Source organism: Lemur catta, chromosome 5 (genome assembly GCF_020740605.2).
Source record: "Lemur catta isolate mLemCat1 chromosome 5, mLemCat1.pri, whole genome shotgun sequence".
In the NCBI taxonomy this organism is placed as follows: domain Eukaryota; kingdom Metazoa; phylum Chordata; class Mammalia; order Primates; family Lemuridae; genus Lemur; species Lemur catta.
The window spans coordinates 38,321,140-38,336,483 of NC_059132.1; the positions used below are offsets into that span (position 1 = coordinate 38,321,140).

The 15,344-nt window shown below is 37.1% G+C and overlaps 1 protein-coding gene across 5 annotated transcripts in view; it reads right to left on the reverse strand.

Annotated features, from left to right (window-relative positions):
- Positions 1–15,344, reverse strand: part of EXOC2 (exocyst complex component 2) — a 194,314-nt gene that overhangs the window by 115,323 nt on the left and 63,647 nt on the right. For all 5 annotated transcript variants that reach the window (XR_006735217.1, XR_006735216.1, XM_045551563.1 and 2 more), the window contains exon 7: positions 6,186–6,266. Coding sequence is in view for 3 of the 5 variants with exons in the window: in XM_045551563.1 (XP_045407519.1) it covers positions 6,186–6,266 (81 nt within the window). In the remaining 2 variants the exon portion in view is untranslated. The remainder of the gene's footprint in view (positions 1–6,185; positions 6,267–15,344) is intronic.

Here is a 15,344-nt window from a genome sequence, read left to right on the forward strand (position 1 = left end):
ACACGAACCCCAAGAACTAACAGCAATGCTGTTATAACATAGGGCGGCTGCCACCATTGCTGGGCTTGTAGAGCAGCAAAATTTCCTGACAGTGCAAGATGGGAAGAAAAGTCACTGCGGCACAGCACACTAACCCGTGGGACTAACACCTGCCCAGGGGTCTTACATCCTTAGCAACAACAACAAAAAGAACCATTTTAAGTGTGCCAGGAACTCCTGTCATCTACAAAACCTAGTCCTGAAATTCTAATGGTGTCTTATAATGCAAGCATGTTTATTTAAAGTAAACAGTATGCTTTCTCTTGTTTCAAAGTGACCTTATTGGTCCCTTCCTTGGTACCAACCCTTGAGACAATAGGTCACAGAAGTGATTTTAATCTGTGCTCTCTGCCTGATTGGAATTGCAGGGGCCAGGAGTAGAACAGAGGAGCTCCCCACCTGACCCACACAACACAGTTTATCCCAGGAACAGGTAAACTGAATGAGATTAGGCAATGAAACATTAGGGCATTTGGAAAATTAAGGTAATTAAAATGTATACTCAAATGTATAGCAAAACCAGGACCCCAAAGAGACCTAACAACCTGCTGTATGTGTCTCAGTTTTAATAGATTCTAGAAAATGACTAGATAGGCTGCTATCTATACCACAATGCGTTACATGAACGGTATCATGAGCAACATTTAATGTTTACAACACTGTGCCTGACACCGGAATCCTGTAGCTGTGCATAAAGACACAGAACCGGAGTCTAGGGACGAGGAGGGAGCTGAAGTCGGCTCTCTCTGCTCTCAGCAGCCAATTGCTGGCATCGCTCCTCAAATTGAAATCAACCACAGCGGGGAACTTGGACCTCAGAAATCGAGAAATACTAATATTAGAGTTCTCTCTCTCTCTCTCTCTCTCTCTCTCTCTCTCTCTCTCTCTCTCTCTCTCTCTCTCTCTCTCTCTCTCTCTCTGTCTCTTTCTTCTTGCTTTCTTTTTTGCATGCCAGTTGTTAAATATTTACTAGCCAACCACTGAGCAGAAGTCAGTTTCTTTTTCACATGCTTGACTCACACTAATATTCCTCAGTGTTCTAAAGCCGTGGCTTTCTTATTTCAATTTTACACACAGTACTTGGCTGCATCATTCAATCCTGTTAACTCCACTACCATCTGTGTGCTGGTGACTCCCAAATCTATATCACAAGATGTGTCTCCGAGCTTAAAACTAATCTTTAAAAATATTTTCACTAGACATACAATAGTGACAGCTAATATATTGAGCACTTACTCTCTGCTAGGTGAGAGTAAAACTAAAAACTCTACATGTATTAGGGCATTGGCACTTGCTTACAAGACAGGTGCCACTTTCCCTCCATTGGTGGAGGAGGCCACTGACACACAGGGAGGCTCCTCCACGTGCCACCGTGCCAGCCAGGAAGCAGTGACAGCCAGGAAGGCGTCACTGGTCGTACCCTCCGCATCTCAAACTCAGCATCTTACAAACTCAGCTAAACGTCTTCTCTACTCTCCTCACGCCCCAAACGTGCTTCTTCCTCATTTCAGGCCAGAAATCTGGAAGTCATCATTGACTATCTCCTTTTTCTTACATCTCACATCAAACCAGTGACCAAGTACTACCTTCCTCATCTCCTTAACATTTCTGACCTGCCAGCTCTGCTTTCACCAGCTGTTTTGGCTAAAGTCCTTACCATGTCGCCCTTCCATTACCTCATTCCGTTACAACATACGCTGCTACTGACACAACTCACATTATTACTGGGCACTTCTGTCTCTCCTCTTGCCTCTCGTGGGCCTCCCTCTCACCCATTCTCTATACAGACGGCAGGCTGTTCTTCAAGAATCTCATAATACCAATCTCTTACTCACACTGCTCCAATGGTTCACCATTAGTTTTCATGCCATTGCCGAGCAAGCCTGTCACACCTCACAGCCTCAGCCCTCACGTGTGCACATCGGGCCCCCCAGATGCTGCTTGCAGGACTGCAGCCATCTCTCCTCCGATGCTGTGCACCCCCCGCATGCTCCCGGCCCCGCCCCGACACACTGCATCCCTCCACCCAGCTGCCCGCCACCAACCTCTACTTCCCTGGCTACTTCCTGCTTCCCTCCTAAGGCTCCCGAGACCCTCCCTGACATTCCCTCCACTCCAGTGTTGGTTAGTTGCCCCCTGCACAGGCTCCAGACGCATCCCAAGAATACTGGCAGCAGAGTATGATCACACCCAATTCAATCACCTGCTTATGTGTCCCTATTTTTCATTAGGCTATAATTTGTTAGATGTTAAGTGCAAGTTTTATCTTTATATTCCTAGGATAAGACAAACATGTACTCAAAAATGATCACAGAACAGGGACTGTAAATTGGTCTGTGAATCAATGACAGTGTTTATTCCACTCAGAGAGGTGGTGCAGTGCAGCACACCCAAGCTCTGCTTTGCATGGCATGCATGACTGTGACGATGGCTGTATTAGCTGAAACCTAGAAAAGCCATCTCAATAATCAATGGGAAAATTACAGTCATTTCGTGCCTTCTAAAAATTTTTGTTGAAACGTTAAAAACTCACTTACTGTTGGTTATGTTAATAAATGAATAGGAAAATTTAAAAATAGTAAAATTATATATTTAGTACACTATAACTTAAAACATTAGAAACATTAAAAATTAGAGTATTTCTTTGGAGAAAAACTTCTCAAGAGTATTTGCCTTCTTTATTTCACAAAATTTACAATATCTATCAAGCATCTTTTCTATGCTTTGACAAATCATCATACTCCTTTCTAAGTGTGAATCAGCTTCTGACATTTTATCTTTGCACTTCCAATGTTGTGACGTATCTTTGTGGGTTCCTCCGAGCACCACTTCCTCGGGGACGTCCCCCCACGTTGGTGCGTCCCCCTCCCCGAGCTCCCCCCAAGTCTCGCAGAGCAGCAGGCTCTGCCTTCCCACCATGGGCTACTTTTTCTAATTCCATTTGTGCTGGATTTGAATTTCATGTACAGTGCTATTACTTTTTGGGTTTTCATGCATTTTCATCTTTATGGGCCAATCCTTTCTTTTGATTATCCATGTTTGTAAAACACGTGGTCACGTGGGTTCATCACTTGGAGATAAGGGCAGCACTGCTACACTCTTTGCGGCCCGTGTGCAAACAGGTAGCAGATGCACAGCGACCAGTCCCTGACGGACTCTGAAGGAAGGAGCAGGCTATTCATCCTGCACGTGTGTTATTTCTACAGTGATCTGCGGACTGCAGAGCTAGCGGGGAAGTTTGTACTTTATGCAGTTAGGCAAATATATCGTGGTAACTGAAATCCCTGCCTATCCAAACCATGCATAGCAAGGACTGCCTGTAGGTCCAAGCATAAGTTTGGAGTCCGATTTCTGGACATAGTGCCCAGCTCTGCCACTTACTACTTGTATGACCTTATGTATGTAGCTCACTTAACCTTCTGGGCTTTATTTTTTTCATCATTAAAATGAAGAGAATAGCACAGACCTCAAGGGGTTGTTGTGAGGACTAAATACACAGACTATTCAGAGCAACACCTGACCTTTAGGAGATGCTACACAAGTTTTAGCTGTTACTACCGCAAATATGATGACAAATACTTCCACAGCATTGTCTATACCTGCACTAACACAGTAGCTACTAGCCACAGGGGGCCATTTCAATTCAAAGCTAAATTAATTAAAATTAAATAAAAATTTAAAATTCAGTTCCTCAGCTATACTAACCACATGTGAAGTGCTCAATAGCTACATTTTCATCACTGCAGAAGTTCTACTGGACAGTGCCATTCTATACTCTTAGAATATATGTGAATTTGATATAAATAAACTAGTTGGTGGCTTAAAATCAAGACAGAATTATTAAGTTCAAAGACAAACATGAGAAACACATGTCAATGAAAATAAAACAATTTCAATAAAAGGTGTCAACGCTGATAAACTCCAAATAAAAGGGGCTAACTTTCTTGAGCCAATACCATCCTTTGGAAACTTAGCTTCAAGTGAGAAAGACTGCCCAAATTCTTAAAAACTCTCATTTTAAAAAACTAAAGAAAAATCCATATGAACTAGTATATAATTATACCTACAATAAAAGTATTAGTAATGATTTAAGCAAACTAAACTACATTCATTCTCATTCTTTCCTTCCTTCCTTCCCAAAAGAAAGAAACTGAATTTCCAATAGTACTGATTGAATTTTTCCTGATGTTAATTTCTGTTTTTTTTTTTTACCAGTTCTACAGTACTAAAGTCCTGGATGACTGTGAAGCCCTCGTCTGGGCAGTAGGCTCTCTTGTGGCACCAGAACCTCGTCGCTCCCAGCTCTGTATCCCAGCCTGGTTCAGCACCAGATTTTACACAACCAGTGACAAATGAATGTCAAGCTGACCTGAATTAGCAGGACCTTATCCTAAAATAGCAAACATCAACATCATGTGGATAAAGAATGTTTCTGGAAAAATGAGGATTGTTATAAAGGAATATATTTTAGGGAAATTTTTACACCATATAAAGTCCTGAAGGAAGATCTCATAAAGAAGTGACCATTTATGTCAAGCCCAACTTTATTCAAAAAGAGCCAACTTCAATAAGAAGTTAATATATTTCTGGAAAAAATTCATGGTTATAAAGGAATATTAAGTAAAACAAATTTTTTTTACAATTTTTAATACCATAAGTCCCAAGGGAGGATTTCCCAAACTACTCCTTAGAGAAAAAAAATTACATTACCACATTATACTAAGCCTAAAACATGAAACAGATCTTAGTATTTTCCCAAACTTTAGCAAGTATCTCTTTTACTGATACAATGATATATTACTATGTCCTTAAGTCCGCTGTTCCTACAAGTCACCTTTTTAAAGTTACTGAAGTAATCTTGGTTTGTTGTACAGATATCTTAGTTTGATGACAACTTCTACAGTGCAAATAACATCCCTGAGTAGAAAATGCCATTCAGAAAATAGCTTCAATAAATTTGAGTTGAATTAAAAATATATCCATTTTAACAAAGTTGGTGACCTGGTTCTCAAAGATAAAAATAAGGCAAAATCTCAAAGCAAGTAGTAATAATAGTAATAACAATAGAAGAAAATATTTTTAAATGCTGTTAAATTCAGAAATTTAGAATGAAATCCAAGTACTCAAATTCTTCTCCAAGGAAAGCTGACACCAAATTAAAGCTTCTTTCTAGAAAATACTTTCTTATTAAGGATTCTTCAGGTTTTTGAGCAGATATTTACATAAAGACTCAAGAAGTTCTCCTCATGAGACTACATTAAGCTAGAAGAGCAAAAGTAACTTCCTATCACAGTCCTGTATTCATAGAATCTTTAGATATCTGATGTGAGTTTTCTTAATTTTTTCAGTTATTTTTAATTCTACTTCAAGATGAAATCATGTTATATTTCAAAAGGAGATTCCTATTGGTATTATTGCATCATATCAAATGTTAACTGTATATGTGAAAGAGAATAACTTATTTTTAAGGCACTAATAGTACAATAAAGATTAATTCACCTGATGAGTTTCTTCTAAATTGGTAGGATAAGTAAGCAACTAGAACCTTGGACGTCAGAAAAAGGACATAAAGAAAGGTGGACAGATCCAAAACTTTCAATATATCAGTTTTTCCTGGGCCTATAATTTTCACAAAATTTCTCAGATTTAGATATACTCTTAAATAACCAGCTACCTTAAATTCTTTTTGGAAAAAGGCAAGTTATAAACAAATAAATGACACCTAAGTATCTGCTATTCTAATAGCTAAGGCTATTTGCATAACACTGATAGACACCTGACGATGGCTTTTCCAGGTTTTTGGTCAATGCCAATCCTGGCTACTGCCTCAGTGCTTTCCTGTCTTTGATGATGCTTTTTATACACTGGTCTGTTTTATGGTAGCAAATTTTATTTCTTAAGAAGTATATAGCCTTGTTTTCAAATTATGATTTCTCATAAATAAAATGCAAACAGAAGCAGAATATTCATTTCAGTATTTCTATTCCCCTTAATATTCATTCAGCAGGAATTTAATAATCGCTATTGTTTAGAAATCAATACTAAAATGCAACTAACAGCCTTGTCCTGTAAAAGCAGGACCAAGGACTACACTAAGGCTTGTTATAAAGTCCATAAATAGTTTGTGGTAGCAGGACAAAACTTACGGTTCAGAACATTCTCCAGTTTTTGCGTCATGGATCCTTCTACTTTTTCCGTTCCATCCGCTTCTAGTTTTTGATGGATGGCTAGAAAACAACATCTGGTTAAAATGCAGGCCATTTTAATGGGTGGGGATATATTACATCAAAATGACATTTTTAAACAGCTTTAAAAAATGGTCATATTATTTTCTCTGCCGGAAAGGAGCACAAATATGCCATACTTTGCAATGTACCCAGCAGACACTAGCCTAAGTTATTCACAGTTTAACACTATTAAAATAGTCCATAATGCACATACTCAATCATCTGAACCTCAAGACTGAGTGGTAAAGACAGTTGAATTACAAAAGAAAAGCAATACTTAAGGTGTTCTAGGTCTTATTACTATAGGTTGGGCATCCCCAAGCCAAAAATTCAAAACATGAAACGCTCCAGGTCCCAAGCATTTCAGATAAGGGACACTAAACCTGTACTATCTTTGATACTTGGCCACAGGAAAGTCATTCTTATTCTTCAGTTTCACTATTTGGAAAATAGGAATACTACTATTTGGAGTTTACCAACCTCAAAACATTTAATTTCAGCCTTAAAATATAACAGAGAAAAATACATATTATTCATATTCTATTAAGATAACAAGTTATTTCTCTGGGGATTCCCAAGAAATACCTAGCAACATCTACCAATACATTACCTGTGGATGTACAAACTGCACTGGAGTTTTTTGCTGTTAGTGATTTATGTCTGCCTGAATCTGATAAAGATTACAAGGAAATCATTTAGTAATTTATACCTAAAAACAGTTTTACCTACTGAAGAGAAGAGGTTTTAAACAGAGCAAATCAGGCTTATCTAGGTGAAGAACTAAGAAAAATTCCAAAACAAATGGTCAAATACAATTTCAAATTCAAAAGTGTAATATAAAAAAATAGCGAGGCAAACATTAATTGAGCAATGAACATATAAGCTAAGTCTCTTTTATATATATATACACACACATATATATATAAATGTGTGTATATATATATGTCATCTTTTAAAGAAGCCAGTGATGTAGCTTCCAATACTATTTCTCGTTTACAGATGGGAAAACCATGGCTCCATGAAATTAAAACAAGTTGTCCAAGTTCATAAAGCCAAACTCAAAGTGTGCACTTGAGCAGTCTGATCCCCAGTACATAAAACCTCATCGCACACTCCCCACACAGTAAGGGCAAGCAACTTCCACTGTCTAAGCTTCTGTTTTTACATCTGTAAAATGAGAATAATACACTTATTATGCCAATTGGGAAATGCATTCAGTTGAAAACAAAAGAGGCTTCTCCTCCCCAAAATAAAAGCTGCTAAAACAGCCAGGATTTTTAACTTTTCATATAACTTGTTTTAGCAAAAACCCAAATGCACGATGTTTAACTCTATGGCCTTCACAACTAGTACACTGGAATGAACATCACCCTCATGTATTAGCTATTCTCTAACATTCAAATAGTGAGTTAGAACAATTTCTTAAAAGGAACTACGGGTTCTGCTTAACCCACCAGTCATAGGTGGCAGATTTATGCTAAAACAAACAAACAAACAGAAAGATGTGTAATTCTTTTACTCAGAACTATGTAGTTCAATGTATTTCCCTTGACTCTTTGGTCAAAAAACTCTGAGATAAATTCACTGCTCAAATGTACTATGAACACATTCTCAGTGCCAAATAACATCTATGTTTCTGCTCCTTTTAATTAGTTTTTAATTCTGAACTTGTTCTTTTTCATCCTTTATTTTGTAAAGCCACCTCAAATTTTGTTTGAAATTATAAAATAAATAGAATGCTGCCCTATGAGGAAACACATTCAAAGAAAGAAAAAGAAATATATTTGGAAAAAAATCAGCCACTATATTTTTAATTGTCTTGGTTGATTCAGAGTGAAGAGCAAGTAATTTCTTTAATATCTCAAATTTAGATTATGGGGTAACAATGACATAAAATGTTTCCACATATCAAAACTTACACTTAAGTTCAACTTGTTAAATGGAAAAGAACTTCCTGGCCTCTCTTTAAGGAAGGGGACAGACTAGGCCTAAGTATTAAAAAGCTAAACTAGAAAGACTTGCCTGTTGTGTATAAGCAAACCTGCTCACATTCTTTATTTATATGCTGCTGTGACTCTGTGACAATCCTGGTTACAAAGGAACGCCTGGCACGCCAGCAGCTTTACTGCGTGGGCTCTGTGTGTGGTTCGTCCAGGCATTGCCTCCTGCAGTAGCCCTGCCTCAAATGTTACTTGCTAAGTCAAAGTCAGCGTTAAAGGAAGTTATGTAGCCATGTTTACTGATGCTGACAAAGTCCATCACTGATCAGCAGGTCAAGATGAGGTGACCCTGGTCCCCCGGCTCAGTTTACAGTCTTTTCTGCTGACAAGGCAACTCCTTCCCGCCCATCTCCACCACAGCAGAGCCACTGTCAAGCTGTCAGCCGAGCATGAGGACCCAGAGACACTGGGATCTGATAAAGGCAATCCTATTTTCCAGGAAATTAAACCAAATAACCCTATGTCTGGTTCACTTGACCTTTTATTTTCTCTGAAAATATTTTTGAGTAGAATAACTCAATAAGCAACTTGGTACATGATCACAGGTTTGTTATTGTTTCTAATCTATTAAAACTTAAATATGTGAAGCAGTTGAACATCATAAGTTTTTGTATGGGAAACAAAAAAGTATATATAAAAGTACTATTCAAAGAAAAATCAGGGTTATAGAAAGATTGCCTATAATTATTTGATTCTTTTATTTTACTCTCCAATAAAATGTGGAAGTCAAATTTGCAATTTCAATAAAAGAATCATAATACCTGCCCATACATTTATATAAATGCTATTATTAAGGCACTAAGAAATGATGTGTATATACAGGCAGGATCCAGGATCCATGTACAAACTGATGTACATGCTCTAACCACTGTATGTTACCGCTGGCCTGCGTGAGTTGGAATATTCAAACCAGATCAGGGATTGGCAAACTATTTCTATAAAGAGCCAGGCAATAAATATTTTAGGCTTTGTTGCCAGATATACCCTCTATCACATATTCTTTTTCCTCTTCTTTCTTTTAAACAACGCTTGAAAAACAAAGCCATGGCATGTATAAAGATGGGCCTAGTTTGGTTCACATGCCATCTCTGGGGATTATGCTTACTGAAGTAGGAGATTAAGATGCGTTAGGGTAAGATGAATAAATAACTGAAATTTATAAAGAGCCTTTCAAACATTTAGTTTCTACTTTTTATTCTACCAAACTTTTGTCAGAGTAGATAAATCATATATTTGAATTGGTTAAGTAATCTGTGATTCCTTTCTTTCTCCAGTTATAATGAAGAAAACCAATAAATAATAAAATAATTGCAACTATTTAGAAGACTAACAGGTAAAAACAATTCTCACTGAGATAATCACCCTAGATAACATTATCTTCATACATCAACAGTAACTAAACCAAATGTGTCAAAGAATCAACCACGGCTCACGCGGCGCAGAATGGCAGCACTAATGGGAACACGGGCGGGGGCACAGGCAGAGCAGGAAGCCACACATGCGGCCTCCTCTGCTTTGGCCTTTCTCCTCCAGAGCACCATAAAGAATGTGCGTTTGTGCAGTGTGGGCCCACAGCTGTTCTCGAAAGGAGCAAGTGGTAATGTCAGACTTGCCACTAAAAACAAGTGACTACACAGGTTACTGAGTACGCAAGCTCCAGGGCACCCGGGGAAGTGGCCGCTGGCACAGGGGAGGTGATCAGAAGGCGCCGAGGAGCGCAGGAAGGCCTCTACCACCCCGGGAGCCCCACAGACACGGCCGCCGCAGGGAGGACTGGCACCCGCAGAGGCTGAGAGCCCACGGCTCCTCACCACGTCAAGGGAGTGGACGGGGATGACAGAGCGATGGCCATGGAGAAGTGCAGTGTGGTGCTGGAATATTTCTGCAGGATATATTAATACTAAAGAAAAAACCATACTAAACACACCGAGGTTAACACTGGCAGCTAAGTTATGCCAGGCATACTTCTCACTAAGTTCTAGCTAAAATACTTACGAGTACACACAGGAAAAATCAAAACTGACAATGGCATAAAAACTTAAAGAAAAACAAAGGCTACTGAGAGCACACTGACTGGACAGACAGGGCATGAGCAGCGCACTCAGCCAAGGAGAAGAACACGGATGATGTCGGGCAGAGCGGAGCAAGCCTTTGACTCACACGCGTCCCATCCCCACCTGCGCCCAGCTCTGTAACACAGATGGCACAGACCAGAGACGTCGTCACGCCTTTCCACAACCACTTCAGCACTATCGTTCTGCTCCCCTGCATTTCTCACCTCCAACAACTCCTTTCCTTTGACAACCATTTAGAGACCACTTTCCCCACAGGCAGCATGCAGCAAACAGAAGGAAACCGGCGACAGACTCCTGCTGGGCACTGCGCCAGCCCACGGAAAGCAGAGGGCAGCCGGGGACCCACAGGCCGCGGAAGGGAAGGAGGGACACTTTTACACAAGACCATTCAGAGACAAGCTATAAATTTGACATCTGAAATAACAAAAGAGAAGTTTTAAGAACTGAAGATATAAGTCTATAGATTCCAAAGAATTCCAGTATATCACACAAAGGTGTCTTTCCTTTTTTTTGTTGTTTTTGTTTATTCAAGGCTAAACAAATACATCTTTTAAGCATTTAGCTAGACAGAAAAACAAGCAATTTACCTACAACTAATAAAGAATTATATTGTTCAGGATTTTGTCTCTGCAACACTAAAAGTCACTGGATCAATGTCTTCATAAAATTATTCTCTTACAGCCAAGTCTCTGTTCATGTATGAAGGCAAGAGACATTTCCAGACACACACAGGCTCAAAAGATAGAGCACAAAAAATATACCACAATGTTCAGAATAAAAATTTCAATGATAGGAAAGATGAAACATAAAAGGACTGGCAATAAACAGTAAAGCAAATTAAATAAATGTCAAAGCAAATAATATACATATTTATCAGATAACTGTGGTAAATATTTTATAAAATTAAATGCAAAAGACAAAAATAAACCTAAAAACAGAACACTGAAATGGAAAAGAAAAGGCAAAATAAACTACATCTATAATTTCAAATTAAACTAAGACGAAGAAAAGGGAAAAAGCATGGGAAATAAAGATGTGCTAAACTGTTACCACATATAACAGAAGTTAAAAGACAACCTATAACAATTTTAAAACATTTCCCTCAAATCTGCAAACCATATGGCCTATGTAGCAAAGAGGGAAAAATGAAGAACAAAAAGTAAACAAGAGAGAAAGAAAATAGGACAAAAATTTCAATATGATAAATGTAAATAGCTTAAATTTTTCTATTAAAGGGTAAAGGCATCAGAATGGTATTTAAATAATAAAAATCCTACCACATGTTGCTTATAAGACACACGCCAAAAACAAAATTTCTAAATGGTTACAAAAAATATTATGAATATTAAGCAAATGTAGTAAAAATAAGGGTGTAAAATGTTACCATTATGTTATTGTGCAGTAAAGAATTTAATCTTACCCCCAAAAAGGTGTGGCCTTTCCCCTCAGCTCCTGGGGGGTAACCCTCTAAACTCTTGGAATGCTCTGCCTGATAAAAGTGTCTTGTTTACCTGGGGCCTTGAGCCACATCAGAGAGTCTAATAATGTCATTTGCGGTGAGGACTCTGGTTGCTCAGTGTCAGCCTGAACCTCGAGGGGCTGGAGCCTGCGGTGGGACAAGGGGCTGCTGAGCATCTCTGTGTGATGAAGCCCCAGGAAAGACTCTGCATCTGGACACCTGGGCTTGGGTGGCTTCCTTGGATGGCAGTCTTCCATGTGTGTTGTCACAAATAGTGACCAGAAAGGTCAGTGCTGTCCATCATTCCACTGGGCAACAACTGGAAGCTCCATGCCTGGAATTTTCCTAGCCCCTGCTCCCTGCCTCTCTTCCTTTGGCTGACTGTCATCTGTGTATTATTCCTGTAATAACCCATAACTGTCAGTTGTGAGTATAACAGTGTTCACTGAGTTCTAGCAAATTACTAAACCTGAGGGTGATCTTGGGGACTGCTAATAACTTTAGTTGTTATTATTATGTTATAATATAATATTAACAAAATCCAAGCAATCAAAAGTTACCAAGTAAACATGTTTTACATACAAAGAAAAACTGACAAAATCAAAATTAAAGAGGGAGATTTGTCTATCATGTTTATTATAAATAAACTAGAATTAAATAATGTAATTAATCAGGTATTGCTAAAATATCAAACAGTGTACCCTGAAGAGAACATGCCAATCTCCTTTTTTTTTAATCTTTGACATATTTACAAAAAATTGATAAATATTAAGAAACATTTTCTGTTCACAATACTATAAGACTAGAGACTAACTTTAAAAACAAAAATTTACTAGAAACTACTAGGTCAAGGAGGAAAATTAAAATTACAAATTTTAAAAACACAAAAAGGGTATCACTAAAGAATCAATGTTTTAAAAAAGGAAGTAGAACACATAAACTAAACAGATAATGAAAGGCCCTATAACATTAATTTTAAATGATTTAAAAATTACAATGCAATGGTTAAAAAATATGAAAATCTTGATGAAATAGAGAATTTCAGGGGAAAACCCCAACCAAAATAAACAAAACACAAAAAGTAGAGGTTTTAAAAGTACACATATGTATCAACTGCTGGTGCCCACCCCTTAAGCCACCTATACATTATGATGTCTCTACAGGAGGGACAACCAGACACTAACACACTCCCCGTGTGATAAAACAGGAAGCACACAGCACTACTTGTGGCCAAAAATGTTGAAACTGAATCTTATCTAATGTCCAATTAGATAAGTCCTAGCACATTGGAGAGAAAAATAAGTTAAATGACACTGTGAGGAAGTAATCAGTCAAATCCAGAGTATGGGATATCTTATAGGACATATAACCTTGTTTCTTCAACCAATCAATGGCATGAAAAAACAAAACCAGGTAGGGAAGGTGAGGGGATTCTTATAGTTTAAAAGAGGCTTAAGAGATTTAAAAACCAAATGAAATGCCTGAATTTTATTTGGATCTTGATTTAGACAAATCAGCTATAAAAAAGAAAGTTTGGGGATAATTGGAGAAAACTGAATATGAACTAGGAATAGATGATATTGAAGAATTATTGCTAATTTTGTTAGCTATGATAATGGTATTATGATTAGGTACATAAATGTCTTTACTTGAGGGATTCATACTAAGGTATATAGGAGAGAAATGTCATGTGGCTGAGATTTGCTTTAAAATATATCAGCAAAACACAAATAAACCAACTTCAAAAAATACTGATAAAACAAGTATGAAAAAAATATAGTAAGTGTTAAACCTAGGTGATAGGTATACAGGAGTTGATTATATTAATACTATCATCTCTATTTTAGCATGTTTGATTAAAATGAGCTATTTTATGTAACAGCTCTTTTAAATTTCAAACATGTAATTTCTAATCTACATAGCCCATTGAGAGTACATACACGAACACATACAAATACATTCATATGATTCTGTATAACATTAACACTGCAACCTGACCAGAAAAGCATTTTTAAAAACTATAGATTAATTTCATTTAAGACTATAATTGGAAAAAGTTATAAAAACCTACTAACAAATCAAATGCTATAGTAAACTAACATAATTACCCAGATGAACAGGTTTTCTCTAAAGAATAAAACAGGTTTCTAACGTACACAACTCTGTATACAATATAATCCCAATTTTATAATATGTACTCATATAAGCTAAGAAAAAAAATCAAAACAAAGAAAAACATCAAAATGTTAATGTGATTATCTCTACAATGGAAGTAGTTCTTTCTAATTGTTTATCTGTTTAATATTTTCTATAATATGCATTTCTTTTACATCAAAAATCAGAAAAACTAGATATATGTGCATGTGTCTAAAGTTTTAAAATTTACTACCGTAACAGTTTCTACATGTCATACAGTCATTCACTTATTAGTAGTTGGTGACGTTATCTGTTAAACTTTAAGTTGCCAACACACTTTTAGAGCAAATGTCTAATAAATGAGACTACAAAATTTAATGTACCAAATAACATGCCTCTAGAGTGAATGTCTAATAAATAAGACTACATAAATTTAATAATTACCAAATAAAACTTCTTGAAATCTGCCAACAGTAAAGCCATTTATAGAAGCAAAAAGCATAAATAAATACAAATATACATGTATATGTAAATATGCTTTTTAAAAAGAGTGGAGAGAAAAGTCAAATCCATCTTTTTGCTAAGCGAAATCACTTTAATTATAATAATTTATGAGAATCATTTGTGTAGCTACTAGGCATATGAATAACCACCGTTACTTGAATTATACTAAACTCTATTCACATATGCTCATATTTCTCTTCCTGACATGGTTAAGATTAACTATTGGTAACTCAGAACAGCAGTAAGCACAGGGAAAGAAAGGCACACCATCAAGAAACATCGGTGCATGGCATTTACCAAAGATGAGGACCTGGCTTCTCTGTTCCCTCCTAGGCATTGACATTTTACCCCTTCAAAAACCTAACCTCTACCTGCAAGGAAAGAGCTGTATTTAATGTGTCAGAAGTCAATTAAGCATATTTGGTACATGAGGACACAGGTTTTAAAAACAATAAAAGGATTTCTGTACTTTAAAAATACAAATTAATTTTTTAAATTTGTCTTTCTGAATTGAAGAAGGTGCATCCTCTTAACACATAGAGTTATAGATACTTAGCTATATAGGTACATAGTTATAGCATCTTAGCTTAAAAAGAATTGGGTTAACTTTTATTAATGTGTTTTCCTTTTTATTAGATAAATAATAATTAAACTTTTATTAATTAAAGGTGGTTAAAAAAAGCCTACTGACACCTTTCATTGAAATGTCTAAAGCTATGACATTTGCACTTGATACAACTTCCCTCCCACATAAACAGGATGGCACGGTAGTGCGACAGCTACCTTTGTGTATGTGTGTACGTGTGGGGCTTCCAGGGTAAGAGCTAAGAAGAATGATACCTTGTCATTAGTCCTTTCCAAACTGAATACACAATGGGTCACATTTACAGAATTAGTCACATAT